General features: G+C 37.0%; 1 protein-coding gene across 1 annotated transcript in view; it reads left to right on the forward strand.

Moving 5' to 3' along the window:
• hsf5 (heat shock transcription factor family member 5) overlaps nucleotides 1–13,652 on the forward strand; it is a 93,227-nt gene extending 79,575 nt beyond the window's left edge. Inside the window, exons 4-6 of the mRNA XM_073052906.1 lie at nucleotides 3,126–3,659; nucleotides 10,846–11,011; nucleotides 11,932–13,652. Coding sequence (XP_072909007.1) covers nucleotides 3,126–3,659; nucleotides 10,846–11,011; nucleotides 11,932–12,041 — 810 coding nt within the window. The 3' untranslated portion in view covers nucleotides 12,042–13,652. The remainder of the gene's footprint in view (nucleotides 1–3,125; nucleotides 3,660–10,845; nucleotides 11,012–11,931) is intronic.
• The last annotated feature ends 3,526 nt before the right edge of the window (nucleotides 13,653–17,178 follow it).

Raw genomic sequence — 17,178 nt, forward strand, 5'->3', positions numbered from 1 at the left:
AACACCACTTTTCAAGTCCAGCCACAAATTCTCAATTGGATTGAGGTCTGAACTCTGACTTGACCATTTCGGGACATTAACTTTGTTAAGCCATTCCTGTGTAGCTTAGGCTTTATGCTTGTGGCCATTATCTTGCTGGAAAACAAATCTTCTCCCAAGTCACAGTTCCCTTGCAGACCACATCAGGTTTTCCTCCAGGATTTCCCTGTATTTTTCTGCATTCATTTTACCCTCTGCCTTTACAAACTTTCCAGGGCATGCTGTAGTGAATCATCCCCACAGCGTGATGCAGCCACCACCAAGCTTCACGGTAGGGATGGTGTGTTTTTGATGTTGTACGGTGTTTGGCTAACACCAAACATAGCGTTTACTTTGATGGCCAAAATGCACAATTTTGGTTTCATCAGACAATAGAACCTTCTTCCAGCTGACTTCAGAGTCTCCCACATGCCTCTAGAAAACTCTAGCTGAGATTTCATCTGAACTTTTTTCAACAGTGGCTTTCTCTTTGCCACTCTCCCATAAAGCTGTGACTGGTGAAGCACCTGGGCAACAGTTGTTGTATGCGCAATCTCTCCCATCTTGGTCACTGAAGCTTGTAACTCCTCTAGAGTTGTCATAGGTCACTTGGTGGCCTCCCTCACTAGCCCCCTTCTTGTACAGTCACTCCGTTTTTGAGGACAGCCTGCTCCAGGTAGATTTACAGCTGTGCCATATTCTTACCATTTCTTGATGATTGACTTAACTGTACTCCAAGAGATATTCAGTGACTAGGAAGTTATCTTGTATCCATCTCCCAACTTGTGCTTTTCAATAACCTTTTCATGGAGTTGCTTGAGTGTTCTTTTGTCTTCATAGTGTAATTTTGTGCCAGGATACTGACTCACCAGCAGTTGGACCATCCAGATACAGGTGTATTTTTACTACGTTCAGTTGAAACACCTTGACTGTACACTGCTTTATATATAGCTAGGACACCTTAACTAAATGTGCGATTTCTAAAACCAATTGGCTGCACCAGTGATGATCTGGTGTGTCATATTAAAGGGGGTGAATACTTATGCAATCAATCATTTTGTGTTTCATATTTGTAATTAATTTAGATCACTTTGTAGAGATCTGTTTTCTCTTTGACACAGAGGAGTCTCTTTCTGTTGATCAGTGTCAAAAAAGCCAAATTAAATCCACTGTGATTCAATGTTGTAAAACAATAAAACATGCAAACTTCAAAGGGGTGTGAATAATCTTTGTAGGCACTGTACAAGGAAGATTGAAAATCTATCTGAGTGGTGGCACAACAACAAACTTTCACTTAATGTCAGCAATCCAGTGAGCTGGTTATTGACTTCAGAAGGAAGAAACCAGAGATCCATGAGCCAGTTCACATCAGAAAATCAGAGCCAGATAAGGTCAGCAACTTTAAATTGCTCAGAGTTATCATTTCAGAAGAACTGTCCCGAGCCCAGCAATTACAAAGAAAACATGGCATCACCTCTACTTCCTTACAAGTTTGTTAAGATTTGACATGACATCTAAAACTTAACAAACTTCTATAGAAGTGTGGTGGAGACTACATTGACTGGTTGCATCATGGCCTAGTATGGAAACATCAATATCTCTGAATGGAAAAGCATATAAAAACCCAGTCCATCATGGGTAAAGCCCTCTCCACTATTGAGCACATCTTCATGGAGTGCTATACGGGAAAGCAGCATCCATCATCAAGGGCCATCACCACCCAGGCCATGCTCTCTTTTCACTCCTGCTGCCATCAGGAAGAAGGTACAGGAGCATCAGGACCCACACCACCAGTTTCAGGAACAGTTATTACCCCTCAACCATCAGACTCTTGAACTAGAGGGGATAACTTCACTCGCCCCATCACTGAACTGTTTCCAAAACCTATGGGCTTATTTTCAGGGACTTTTCATTTCAAGTTTTTGATATTTAACACTTTTTAATTTATTATTATTTTTCTGTGGTATTTGCGTAGTTTGTTGTCTTTTGCACATTAGTTGTTTGTCCATTCTGCTGGGTGTGGCCTTTCTTTGATTCTATTATGTTTCTTGGAGTTTCTGTGTATGCCCACAGGAAAACGAATATCTAGGTTGTATATGGTAACATATATGTTCTTCGATAATAAATTTACTTTGATCTTTGAAAGCGCCTTCCAGCCCAACCAGATGCATCACTCAACAACCCATCTCTTTAACACCAGCCAAGGAATTCCCAACCTGGCGTTCATGGTTAAAGGTAAGGATCCCTGGCATAAAAAAAGGCTGGGAATCCCTACTAGCCTAATCACCATATAATTCACAATGATCAATTAACCTACTAATTGGTACACCTTTTGACTGTGAGCAGAAATCAGAGCCTCTGGAGGAACCCATGCATTCACAGGAGAACATACAAACTCCTTAGAGATGGTGCTGGAATTGAACTCCGTACTCCAGAATGGCCCGAGCACTAACAGTGCCACACAATCCACAATAGATGATATAGATTATCAGATCTCATATACTCCACTGCATCTTATAACTTATTCAAGTTCCTTACTCAGTGGAACATGGAGAATTTAGAGCTAATCTGTTACTGGCTATAATCAATTTATGAGAGCTCACTGAGCAGTCATGAGTAGATCTTAGGAAGGAGAATAAAATGACTGGGATTGCTTGAGAGAGTGAAATTTTTAAATGAAATCATCAATAAACATAAATATATTTGAAGGTTAATTAAAATTGTAAAAAATTTCTTTTCTTTAAGCCTTAATTGAATACTTGAACTTTCATTTACTGAGATTGGAAAAGGATCATTGAAGATATACTTAGAAAGCATTTTTAGAAAATTTAGTGACCCAGTGATCAGATTAGACAGTCATCTGTAATGAATCTGGACCTAGAAATTTCTAATAGAAAAATTGACATAAAGCTTAACAAAAAGTGGCAATAGGAAGCCTAGTTATACAGAAAGAAAATATATATTAATAATGTATATAGGAGATATACATTGACAATAAATCTTCAGTCTTTTAAACAAATACAAAAATAGTTTTTGCGGCCCAATTTAATTTGCAATAGACGCCTTGAAATTTCAACTTTCTTGCCCTTGAGAATGCTACCATGCAGTCTTCATATCTTGTTGATATTCTACACAGCAATGCAGCACACTGGGACTGCACTGCTACAGATGAATCCAAAATATCTGAAGTTAATTTGGGAACTGTCTTTCAGATAGTGGATGAATTAAGAGCTTCTCCAACACTTCAGATGGTGAAGATGGATGACGCAGAGAATGCAATTCAAATGCAAGAATCACAGAATACGCAACAGACACCGAGCTCTCCAACATTTACTGAAAATGCAGGAGCCAATATACGACCAATGGAAATTCAGACCCTGACTACTGCAGTCTCGGAAATTAAGTCTTTTGTGGTAGCAGCAGCAGACGAGCCACTTTCATGTTCACTGCCAGCAGTTGCTGACAGTGTGCTTACAACTATGTCGAAGCTATCTGAAAATACAACCACTGTAAGCATTGTACCTGAACCAGTAGCTTCTGATCAGTGTCTAACACATGATGAGGTGCATAAGCTGTGCCACAATACATCTCTCCATCCAATAATGTTTGTTGAGGATGGAACAGAATCCATCTCTGAAACAGTAAGTTATAACACAAACTTATTTCTACTCAGTATGTGAAAAAATCATGTTGTAAGAAAACTGATTAAAGGATTTGTTCAGCAGCAGTTAGATTCTTACAAAAGTAAGCTATATCTTCACTAGAAAAATATGAGAAAGCTAGTTTAAAAAGCTTTACAGTGCCATCTCCTTCTACGTTAAAGTTTTGCTTCATAGAGTAATTGTAAATAAATACATACTCTATATTCTGCACAAGCAAGTTTCCACAAGTCTTAAAGTACTTCAACAGGAATTGTTAGTCATCATTCTGTAAAAGTGTGAAAAGAGATGACTAAACTGGATTTGTTACTGTGCAATAGTGGTAGAAAATAGCTTTAACTTCACATAGATCAATGAAATTCATACAATTTCATTGTCTGAAAGAGAAAGAAGTTACCATTTTATCCCTTTTCTTTCATTTTCTGATCAGAGAAAAGTATCCCCCATTTTAAAGAATAAAATATTAATATCTCTATAAATTAGCAAATTGTGCACTGAGTGTATTGTTTTTACTTACTATTATCTTACAATTTACTTTTGCTACAAATGCAGAAATAAAAAGGGCAAATACTGAAAATTATGAAGTTGTAAAATGAAAAAGCAGTCAGAAATTTCAATTATCAATTTAATCCAGAAATGTAAATGGAAAATAATCCAGAACATTTACCTAGCTGAAAAAGCGTCTAATGCTTTCCCAGGGTATATGATGAGTAAACACTTCTTGGGCCTCCAGCTGGGTACAAGTGTCAATTATAACTGATGTTTCAATGACAAACTCTGCCATCTTCATCAGGGATGATGCCTGGGCACATCTAGTCTGGTGGTATTTATATTCCCCGTAGTCCATCCCTCCTGATTGGTTAGTCCTCATCCAATCAGGTTTCCGCTCTCCCACCTTGTTTACAATCGAATTCCAGTTCTTACTTAGAGTGAGACCTTTATCTTTACTACAATACTTTTCCTCTAATTTTGTTTCAATGGCTTCTATACGAGGCAGTCCCAAAATCCATTGGCACGGCACAGTTGTTTTGTGCTGTCGAAGTCAATCCTATGGCCATTGCGACGGCAGTGTTCTGCTACCCCCAATTTCTCTGGATAACCCAAATGGATATACCTGCTGTGCTCCTTGATATGGGTTTCCACCATGCATCCAGTTTGGCCAATATATGCTGCTCTGCTTTCACAAGAAATCTTGTAAGCACCAGCCGACCTGAGTCCCAGGTCATACTTGACCTACATAAGCTGTGATTTAAGATTCCTTACTAGTTTGTGAATGGTATTAATCTGGTATTTCTTTAGGATCCTGGCACCTTCCAGAAACCATGGAAGTAAAGTGAAGATAGGATAAATACCATCCATTTAGTCCCACATTCCTGGTGTCTACCAATCTCCCTATGTTTTTTAAATTAAGTATTTCGCTATGTGGCTCCAGGGAGGAATTGAAAATTATGTCACTGGGGAATCAGGAAAACTCCTGAGATTTGAGTCATATCTGACATGGCTATATCTGTTGGAGATTAATGATCTTTTTCCCAAGGTATATTTCAGGACTATCTATTTATTTTCTGTTGCTTTGTTAAAGACCTTGAACTGATCAAAATATAAACATGTTTTGCTCTATTGCAAATCTCTCAAAAAAACTTATGGGTATAATTAGGTTTGAAAATATGCTAGCTAAAGGTTATCTCCAGTTACAGAGAGCTTAGAAATTTTCATACAACATTCAGTCAGACTGCCAAGTAGCTGTACTTTGTTCTAGTTCTATTTTACACAAGGATGCTGAGTCTGGCAAATAACCCTGATTTTCAATTATCTCCAGTCTCTCGACATATTGCTTTGTGTTTGCTTCAGTTAAGTGGGCTGCTTTCCCATTTACAGGCCCAGCAGAAGATGACATGAACCAGGCTGCTTTGGCAGTTCCATATACTAGTAAAATGGTACCACTGTAATTGGCATATGATAAAGAGACCATGATGTTTCAACAACGTTTTTTCAGTGATCTCCAGTCTCTAGGCATATATCTTTATCAACAAGAATAAAATTCATGATATGAACTTTTAACCTGATAACTCATTTTTTTTATTTTTATAAAAATATATAACATAATCATTTAGCTATTTAAGCACTAAAGGATTCATAAAACTAATGGATTCATGCTAAATGTACACACCTGGCACAAATACACATGCAACAATACCAAGGTGCATAGGATGCACCTCTCTTGCAACCAACACTAATAGCAAGCACACATCAATATGTAGGCTTTTCTTTTGCAGACTAAATTTGCCAAGAATTTTAACCATATAACCATACAACAATTACAGCACGGAAACAGGCTATCTCGGCCCTTCCTAGTCTGTGCCGAATGCTTACTCTCACCTAATCCCACTGACCCGCACTTTGCCCATAACCCTCCATTCCTTTCCTGTCCGCATACCTATCCAATGTTGCTTTAAATGACAATACCGAACCTGCCTCTACCACTTCTACTGGAAGCTCATTCCACACAGATTTTAGGCTATCCCTCCAAACAGTTCATGGATCATCCCTGATACAGATACTAACTCCCATAGAAGAGCATATGATTCCCATAGGAGCATTGTGTGTGCCACTCACAAGCTTTAATAGTTGCTCTGAGTGTCCATATTACATCAGGCATGTTTCTATATATTAGTCATCCCCTATTTGCCCTGCCTCAGCTCATTACATCTCTCCCTCAGGTTATTATGTAACAAACTTCATCTTCACGTATTCTGTGTTTTTCTTCCCTTTATCTATTATTTGCTGCAAGAATCATTTTAGAAAAATACAACCAAATGCAGCTCCATTGAAAGAGCAATGGAAGGAGTTGTCAGAAGCACAGGTGAAGGACCCACTTGAGAAATCCCACAGTGAAGAATCTATCAGCATCAATTCTGTTGAGTTCACAGAGATTCCTTTTGCAGCCACACGCACACACAATGTCACTGCATATCCTACCATCTTAGGTAGGCTGAGGAATGTGCACAAGAATCTATGGTGATAATTTGTACTTCACAAGGAGAGACCCTTGGAGCTAAGAAGCTGCAATCAGACTAAATCACAAGAGAGGGCACTCTGAGCTCCGAGGATAGAACATCACATCACTTCTAGCTGAGAAGATGCAGCTGAACACAATAAAAGGAAACAAACAATGGAGTTGGGGATGTGTCACATTTTGCTGAGAACAATGACTCATGTGACAGACAATTTAAGGTAGCTTCCGGGAATGCACGAGAGTTCAATATGTGAGTGACACAAATCTTGTCACTCAGAGGCTGGAAAATATAACCTCAACTCCCAGCTTTACGTCTTGGCTGCCAAGCATTTAATGGATCCATGGATTTTCTTGCAGCTTGCATGCATGGACACTGGGAGTTGATTCAACAAACATATTTGATTTTGTAGGCTACAGCAATATCTGTTAGAGCTCGACTAGACTTCATCTGAAATCTGATTGTTTTTCTGCATGTACTAACTTCTTTATGAAGAAGCAGGGAGAAACACTCATGAGTTCATATCAGTGAAAGTCCTTGCTGTAGCATTTAACTGTGGCTATGTAATTTATCTCACTGTGGATATGCAGCTATTTTCTGCCTTGTCCCAGAGGGTCTCATTCAAGTGCTGAATGAGAACACATTGACTTCCCTCAAGCTGATAGTTTTTTACCTATCATTTCTTTACTCTTGCATGTACACTATAATGTACATTTACAATTCTGGTGGCATTAATTAGACTGAATCTGACATTTGCAAGGGAAACGATACTCGTGGGCATCTTACACCCGTCTTATGTTCAGTACACAGAAAAGGATAAGCCTTCCACTAAAACAGCTATTGTCTAGCAAAATTTTAAATATATATATAAGGTTCTGATTATGAAGAAGTAAGGTATATATTTTATTTTTCTTTTTTATTATTGTCCTTGCTTTTAATTTTCTTTATTTTTGAAATGTAAATAATAAGTTTGGTATAAGTGGCACTTTCACTGTCTTTAAGTTAAAAGAGCGCCTCGTGACTATCTTACATACAGACTCACACGTATCTGAGAAAGGTAGAGCAAATAGCCTACGTAGGCCGATATTAAGTCAAGCTAGTGGAACGTTAAACTATTATATCCATTTTTTTTTTAATATAAGAAATATAAAAGAATTAGGCCCTGTAAGTTCTTATTTATCAGCACTTAACACTAAGCAACTTGTGGTTATCCTTCCTTGAAGCTTAATGCATAAATTTGATATTTGTGATGCTCAATGACCGTGCTTTCAGTGTTGGATAAGGGTAATGTCATCCAAGTTCCCATATTTGAGTGCTATAGATAATATTTAATGGCAGTGTCTTGTGATCAAGTCTTGAGGTTAAATTACTAGCGACAGAATTTTAGACTGCTGATCCAGATGTACAGGTTTGAATTCCCTCAGGGCAGCTAGGGGTTCAAGTAATGACAAATCTTCAATTTTAAAAAATGTACCAGATTCCCATAAAAAAAATTATCTGGTCCACAGTGTCCCTCAAGAAAGGAAATCTGCCAGCTTTAACCAGTCTGGCCTATATGTGATTCCATGGTCCAAAAATATGGGTCACTCTTAACTTATTCCTTACTCCTGGGATAATTAAGTATGGGCAATAAATGCCAGTATTGCTCATTGTGTACAGACAGGAAAAATAAAATAAATATGTGCCATCAGATTTTTGAGTTCAGCCTGTTGTGAGGAGCTATTTAATTTGCACTGATACAGAGCAAACATGATCAAAGAGAAAATGGACTTCTGTGAATGGGATAGCTAAATGCTATTGGAAACAAGACACAGTTCAAAGTTTTCCAACATTTCCTACATGTGATATGACATCCTCAGGATCATGATAAGTGCATGTATGTAGGGGAATTCTGATTTCAATAACTGGTGCAATGTTAATAACATACCTATCCATACCTAGATTGAAAATCTGAGTGGTGCCACAACACCAGCCTCTTACTAAGAACAAGAAGCTGATTATTGACTTCAGCAGGAGGAAACCAATGATCTATCCCAGCCCTCATTGGTGGATCAGAGTTGGAGAGGATCAGCAACTTTAAATTTCTCTGTGTTATCATTTGAGGACCTGTCCTGGGCCCCGCATGTCAGTGCAATTATGAAAAAAGAATGGCATTGCTTCTACATACTTAGGAGTTTGCAAAGATTTGGCATAATATCTAAAACTCTGACAAACTTCTATAGATGTGCTGTGGAGAGTATATTGACTGACTGCATTAACACCAATGCCTTTGAACAGAAATTCCTACAAAAAGTAGTGGATACATCTGAGTCCATCATGGGTACAGCCCTCCGCACCACTGAGAACATCTACACAGAGTGTTGCCACAGGAACGCAGCATCCATCGTCAGGGATCCTCAACACTCAGGTCATGCTCTCTTCTTGCTGTTGCCATCAGGAAGAAGGTACAAGAGCCTCAAGGCTCATACAACCTGGTTCAGAAACAGTTATTACCCCTGAACCATCAGTTTCTTGAACCAAAGGGGATAACTTCACTAATTGCACTTGCCCCATCACTCAAATGTTCTTACAACCTGTGGACTCACTTTCAAGGACTCTTCATCGCATGTTCTTGATATTTAGTGTGTATTTATTTATTTTTATCATTTCTTTCTTTTTGTATTTGTACTATTTATTGTCTTTTGTACACTGGTTGTATGCCCAGTTATCATGGTATTTCATTGATTCTGTTATGGGTATTGGATATACTGTATTGATTATGCCCACAACAAAATGAATCCTGGGGAGGGAGGGTGTGTGTGTGTGTGTGTGTGTGTGTGTGTGTGTGTGTGTGTGTGTGTGTGTGTGTGTGTGTGTGTGTGTGTGTGTGTGTGTGTGTGTGTGTGTGTGTGTGTGTGTGTGTGTGTGTGTGTGTGTGTGTGTGTGTGTGTGTGTGTGTAACATATATATGATTGCCATTTTTCCTGAGAGCAATCATAATGCCTTCATTTTGTTTCATTCAGGTATACCACCAACATCCAAGTTGTGATAAATGAACTAGGAAAAAGTCATGGGCAGCAAGAGCTCTTTGCTGATGATATATTTACTGTTACTGCAGCATAATCTATGTACAAATGAAACCATCTATGTGATAAGGGTGATTTTGCTGCAAAATGGAATAGAGTAAATCACTGGCATCCAAAAACAATTTCTACTGTCCAGACTGTTTTGGAAAATCAATGCAGTACCTGAAGGAGTATATTTCAAGACTGATAGTAGAATGCAGTATGTTTCACCAATCTGTTGGTATATGGCCTTCTCCCCAAACATGCAGCCAGTAATTGAAAGAGCAGGAAAAGAGGTGGATGATGAAGAAGGAGGAAGGCAGCCTATGCAGCCCTTTCTAGCTGGTTTATCTATGAACTACAGTACATTGACTATTGTAGCAGAATATGTAACTTAATTTACTATTCACAGAACCTCTTTCACTACCTAGACATCATAGCAAGTTCTTGAGCACAATGAAAACAATAACTACATAAATTTAATCAATGTAATATGAGTCAAAATTAAAATTATTTAAAATAAAAAGACCTGTTATTTTGTATCTTTCAAGGCTTAAATTTTCCTCAGAAAACTTCACGATCAATTAAGTAATTTTGAAGTGAATTCACTGCTCTAATGTAGAAAACTGCAAAATCCCACAGCAATTTGATAATTATCAGAAGATTTCTTTTTGAGATTTAATCAGAAAATAAAATCTCAGAAAATTAGCAAAGACATGGCATTCCCTTTTCAAAATAATTCTTCAGAACATTTTACTGTTACCTGAGAGAGCAGACAGGTCATCTGCTTAATATCTCATCCATGAAATGTGACTACTTTTTGTTGGGTATGTTACTTTCAGATGTTAATACTGTATTTATACTGTAGTGGTGTTGTTTTATACTCTCATCTCTTATGTATCAAGAGCTACATTAAAACTTTTAAGTAGACTTTCTAAAGTTCTACTGGCTCTTTAATAATGTGAATTGAACTGATTTTTAAAAGGTTCAAAACAGATCATTTTCATTGAATGTGCAGTACAAAAATAAATGAGTTAGTTGCTAAAGACAGTAACAATGTAATTGGCTTACACTTTCTAAATTGATATTAAATCTTCATTTTTCCTGTAGACAGTACATGGTACTAACTATCATACTGGCTCTTTGGATCCTGTCCAGACCTCTGATCGATCAAGAACCATTATTTCAGCACTACTTTCTGACTTCGACTTACCTAAAGATACAGTTACAGCTAATACAAGACAACAAAATAGTGGCCAACAGGCTAAGTCTCCTGGTAAGGAAACATTAATTAAATTTGAAGCTATGCACAGTCATATCATGCTTCTGAATTTTTTAAGTTCTCTGTAATTTTTTTTAATTGTGATGTATTTATATAAAAATATCACTACAGAATTCATGAAAAGGGAGTGATGTAGGGCTGAGGATGGGGCATTCACAAAACATGATTTCCCATGCACAAAGACATGTTGACTATCCCTAATCAGTTCTTGGCTTTCTAAATGCACTTAGATCCTGTCTCTTAGAATTCCTCCAGTAGCTTTAACATCACCGATGTTCCATGCAAAAAAGTTTTGCTTACTTAATGGCTGAAATATGTTGACATGCCTTTTGAATTTAGTCTGTGAATTGTTTCCCCGGATAGCACGTCTATAGCACTTAATTCTCCCAGACGTTCAAGTACTGACCAGACTTGAACCCGCTTAGCAGAGTATTCAGAGACCGCAAAATGAACACTTGTCCTTTACTCCACAGAAAGCCAGGTAAAGCAAACAACATTTGATTTCACCCTCTCCAGGAGATGAAATACTTCACCACCACAGCACTTAACTATGAAGGAGACTTTGGGTGATGACAATCAAATCAGTATCTTAACTCATCTTACTCTACAAGAAATACAAACCTATAAACTGTTCTCCTAATCAAGCAGGAATAATCCCCAGCCATTTTAACCATCATGCCTTTCTCTCCAAATGACAACAATCATGAAACTGAGTTATTGCACTAGACTTTGTAACTATGCTAAGAAACTTAACAATACTGTATAAATACGATAGAAGTAAATAGTATAACTAAAAAGCTTATATAGAATCATAAAAATACTGCATTAAAATATTTGAACACTAGTTTCCTGTTTACAACCATGTATTTGATACTTCTAAACAGTTTAATAATTAGGACTTTGTTTTCAAATAGATCTTCATCTTCTAGTAGATGTGGCCTGTAACCAGGATCACTTTCAAAAAGAGGAGGATATCTGTGTTTGGGAGACAGAAGCCAGCCATTCTCCTCAGCTTTCACCTTAGCCATTTGACTACTACAAATAGCCTGAAAGTTATACTTTCTACAATAAAATATTAGTATTCAGTATTCTGCTTTCTAATTTACTTTAGTTTCTTGTATTATTTAAGAAATATTAACTTTTATATTTAGCTAATATTTAGAAGTTAAATAGCACAGAAATAATATTCCATTAATCTGTTTAAATACAATATTTTAGTATTATATTCATTCAGTATTATTTGTAGTTTATGTTGAAAGACGATGTCTAATTTCTATAATAAATATTCTCTTTCTTAAATCCTACATTATAGTCATGTAAAGATCCCAGGAAGGAGAATATGATTTGTGCACTCTTTTTTTGCTATCAATGTAAAATGCTATACTGTAACTTTGGATTCCTTCATATAAAATAATTTTACAAAAAGAAAGTTGTGTATTTTAAATAGAAATTAATGTTGCAGCACTGCAGTTTCCAATGGGTATAAAAGTAATCTCAGCTAAGGTCCTAGTTGGTTTATCTCCCTTAGGCCATAGTGAACTAAGTAAAAAAAGTATAATTACTTGATAATTTCATGGAAATGTGCATATTTGAAATTTCACATCTGCATTTTGAATATTTCTCAGAAGTTTGTTACAAAATGTAATTACATAATTATTAGGGAGAGCCAAACTTTATCATTTATGAAACAGCAGCCAACAGAATATTTATTACAGTTAATGGGCAAAACACATTCTCATTTCTAATTCACTGGATCTTCATAAGAATTGAAAATAGGAAGTGGAAAATTAAAATTATTTTTGAAAACTTCTTTAAAGAAATTTTTCTATAAATATGTTTTCCATTAATTCATTGTTTTCAGTTGCAGTGAACTTATTCTACCTACCATTTTTTTTGCTGTAAAGTGATGCTTATTATTAGAGCTAACTTTAATGTTATAAAAATTCTTAAACTATATCAACTGCTAGTTTGAGAAGTAAAGGAAACACAACTTGTACATACTAATCTTTTTAGCTACAGGTTTTAAACAACTGCAAAATATCCCTAATTCAAATGATTTTATTATTAAAAAGCTGGGCCCTCTCTCAGCAGCAACATCATTATCATGCAGTAACATTTTGTATAAATGATTTCTGGTTTGAGTAGTTTGAAAGATAGAAGCAATGGATTGCCTACATTCTGAATAACAATCTTAGGTTTTATCATGCAAAAGCACAGCTGGCTTTCCTGAAATTGGAACAAAAAAGATACTTAGCGAAATTTTTCTCTCATTTATATGCAGTATATGGCCAAATTTGTTTAGTATTATCACCCGGAGCAAAAATTAAAAACATTTTGTTTTCCATCATCATCTCCCAACCTCTACCTAGCAGTTCACTTACATCAAATATATATATATAAAATTTTTAAAATATGTAGGGTGTGTATGTGTATATACATACATACACACACGTACATAAACACTGCTTTTTCTAAGAACTGTATTGATGAAGAATAGAACCATTCAGATGGGTAATTACCATTTCAATTTCTTGAAGGTTTTGTTTTATGTAATTGTCTATTTATTTTCAACTACTTAATATAAAATTTGTATGAAATAGGGCAATTTTAGAATACTGTTTCTTTACATACTGCACATGACATGTATTTCTCTGTAATTAGCAGCACATTAAAATTTTCTTGGCTGTTCATCTTGTAGTTCTTTTGACTTTTTAATATATATTTATCAAATCATCTGATAACAAGTACTGCTTATTTATCCTAGATGGAATATTTTTGAATACCATTATACATTATTCATTTTAGTAGGCAAGGGAGAATAGGTCACAGAGAATAATCAGACTTCTTAATCACTTTTTTGTCAATCATGAATCTGTGCCTAAAGGTAAACTATTTATTATTTTAAACACCACTATCAATTTTTCTTAGCCTCCATTGACAATTACCTGCCTATTAATTATTGTCTCTTACACTAATAATGATTCATATAAACCTCTCCTGTATTCTCTGTGAGGCTACATGTATCAAGCCTGCACTGACAGGCACCTTCCAGGCTCCACCTAGCTAACAGAAGTCACCTGGCACTCGTTTCCAACCCATCTCCTGCAGCCTATTTTAACTCATTTCTCATTCACAGTGCTTATCCTGGAGAAGGGTCTTGCCTGAAATGTTGATTGTTTACTTGTTGCCTGCCCTGCTGAGGTCCCCCAGCATTTTGTGTGGATTTCCAGCAACTGCAGATTTTCTTGTGTTTGTCACAGTCCTTATTTACCCATCAAACCAGCCACCCTCAACCAGTTGCTCCTAACCTTCAGTTACTTTGTTGCCTTGTGTTAAATAACCATTCTCTCTTGTTCTGTGGCTCTTGTTGCTTGTTATTTTGCAGTTTATTACTAAAGTTATCACTTGGCTAAATCATCTCCACTGCTCTGCATTTGGGTCAAGCCTTCTCTACATTTCCTGACAACATGTCCTTCTTAAAAAGTTTAATGCCAAAAGTTAGATACTATAGATCCAATCCAGTTTCATATTTATTTGGATTCTTGTGTGCCTAATAATAAAGACCAGATCACTTATTCTTTATTAGATGTCTTGTTACTCTGTCCTGAGCTTTTGTTTCATTGAATTTCATCACGCACTGTTCACCCATTTAATCAGTCTGAATTCCCCTTGACATTACTATCGTTCACTTCCAAGTTTCATCTCAATTTCAAGTTTTGAAGTTATGTCCAGCAACTAAGATAATTAATAGATTTCAAGATAGTGTTCTCAAACATTAATGCATTGTTAAAATTTACCAGAAGATGATTGGTTCATAAATCTGAAAGCAGTGAGCAAGAAGCTGGTCTTGAATCTGGTGATCCAGACGTTCAAGCTTCTGTATTTTTTCCCAGAAGGTAGAAGAGGAAAAAATCTAATGGCCTGGGTGGCAGGCATCCTCGATGATACTATTAGACTCCCTGATGCAAATAACTATGATTACCACCAGCAAGGAGAGTTTCATTTATGATTCAAGTTCAATTAAGTTTTGCTCTTTCCTGCTTGTTGTAAAAGCATCAAGTTTTAACTCAAGGGGAGTCTTTCTCACCACATCCCTGTCTTTCAGCTTCACACATGTTTAACCATGGGTAGAACTCCATCCACTTTGCTATAACATTGATAGCTGTGCCTCCACCTGCCATCGCCCAACATACTGAATTCCCTTTCTACTTCTTTCTCATCCTTTCACAATAGTAACTTGTATTTATACATCACCTTTCAAATAACAAACTATTCCAAGGAGTGTCATAGAACAGTTCACAACAAAGCTAACACTAAGCCACATAAGGAGATATTAGCGGTGTTAAGTTAGCTTATTATTGTCACATGCACCAAGGTACAATGATAAGCTTGCCTTGAATACAGAACAATTTAGTACAACAGTGCATTGAAGTGGTCAAGTTTAAAAATAACAGAGTGCAGAATAACTTGTTACAGCTACAGAGAAAGTGTAGTGCAAGTACACAGTAAGGTGCAAGATCATAGTGAAATAGATTTTGAGGTCAAGTGTCTTTTATTGTACTGGAGAGCCATTCAATAGACTTATAACGATAAGATAGAAGCTGTTCTTGAACCTGGTGGTATACGCCTTCAGGCTTCTATATCTTCTGTCTTATGCAAGGGGGCACAAGAAGAGAGAACGTATAGGGTGGATGTGGCCTTTGAGAATGCTGGTTGCTTTACTGAAGCAGCAAGAAGTGTAAACAGAGTACATGGAAGGGAGGCTAATCTCCATGATGTGTTGAGCTATGTCTCTGCAGTTTCCTACTGTCTTGGACAGACCAGTTGCCATACTAATCTGTGACACATCTGAATAGGATATTTAAAGTTTCAAAGGTACATTTAATGTCAGAGAAATGTATACAATATACATCCTGAAATACTTTTTCTTCACAACCATCCACAAAAACAGAGGAGTGCCCCCAAAGAATGAATGACAGTTAAATGTTAGAACCCCCAAAGCCCCGCCCCAGCTCCCCCTCCCACATGTAAGCAGCAGCAAAGCAATGTTCCCCCTTACCCTACCAGTGAAAAAAAAGCATCGGCACCCACCACCGAGCACTCAAACGTGCAGCAAAGCATCAATAAAGACACAGACTTGCAGTACCCCAAAGACTACTCGTTCACCGAGTATTTGACATACGACAGGCTCTCTCGCTCCCTAATAAGGAAAAAAGAGGAATCTCCATTTCACAATGAGAGGGGAGACATAACAAACAACTCGCTGATTCACAAAGTTAAAAGTACATTGCATTGCTTTTTTCCGAGCTCTGTGCCCAAAAAACTCAGGTCACTCAGCACATAGCCAGCAGCCAGCTTGCCGCTTTTGATCTTCAGTCTCCTATGATTCCTGCAGAGTCACTGACTTTTGGTCTGCCTGTCTCCAGAGCCACGAGATCCTGGTACTCTAGAGTCAAGCTAATCCCCCAGGTCGCATCCTTGGCATATCAAATAATGGCCGGTCATGAAATCCCGAAAGTGGGTCCCATTCCCGCTAAGGATCAAAGTCGGCGTGTGACTCCAGGTCAGGGTCTTCAAAAGAACCCTGAAAGGGAAAAATAGAGAAATTAAAGATAGAAATAGAGCTGTTTCCAAAGATGCAAACAAAGGAGTTGCCATTAGGCGCTGTTGACTCTCCTAAGCCTCTCTTTAGTGCATCAATAAAAATAGGTGAGAGTCAGAGGGGGCATACCAAATTTCTTTTGCCTTCTGAGGAAGTAGAGTGCTGGTGAGCTTAGGATAAAATGTAATATTTTAGGATAAATTAATTTCAAAAAATTGGTTTTAAGGCACATCTAGAATAAATGAATGTGAGAGTTAAAGGTTTAGGAAGAGAATTTCATAATTTACACATCTACTAACACAAGGTAATGCCATGAATTGACAACAGAAAGCACAATGGTAACTGGATCCTTTGGAAATGGATAATGGCAGAACTGTTTCAGATTACCTCAAGATCCTTTTTAACGTTCTCCTGGTAAAACATTATTTTGCTAGTCTTCAAATTTATCCTTGTCTAAAGACCTGGAACATTTTATTTTGCATGAAAGAAAGAACAGCTTTTTTTTCATGTTTTCTTGTGTAATGCCATGCTGAGACTGAATCTGTTGGTTTCAGCATGA

The sequence above is a fragment of the Hemitrygon akajei genome, chromosome 8 (genome assembly GCF_048418815.1).
Source record: "Hemitrygon akajei chromosome 8, sHemAka1.3, whole genome shotgun sequence".
Lineage (NCBI taxonomy): Eukaryota > Metazoa > Chordata > Chondrichthyes > Myliobatiformes > Dasyatidae > Hemitrygon > Hemitrygon akajei.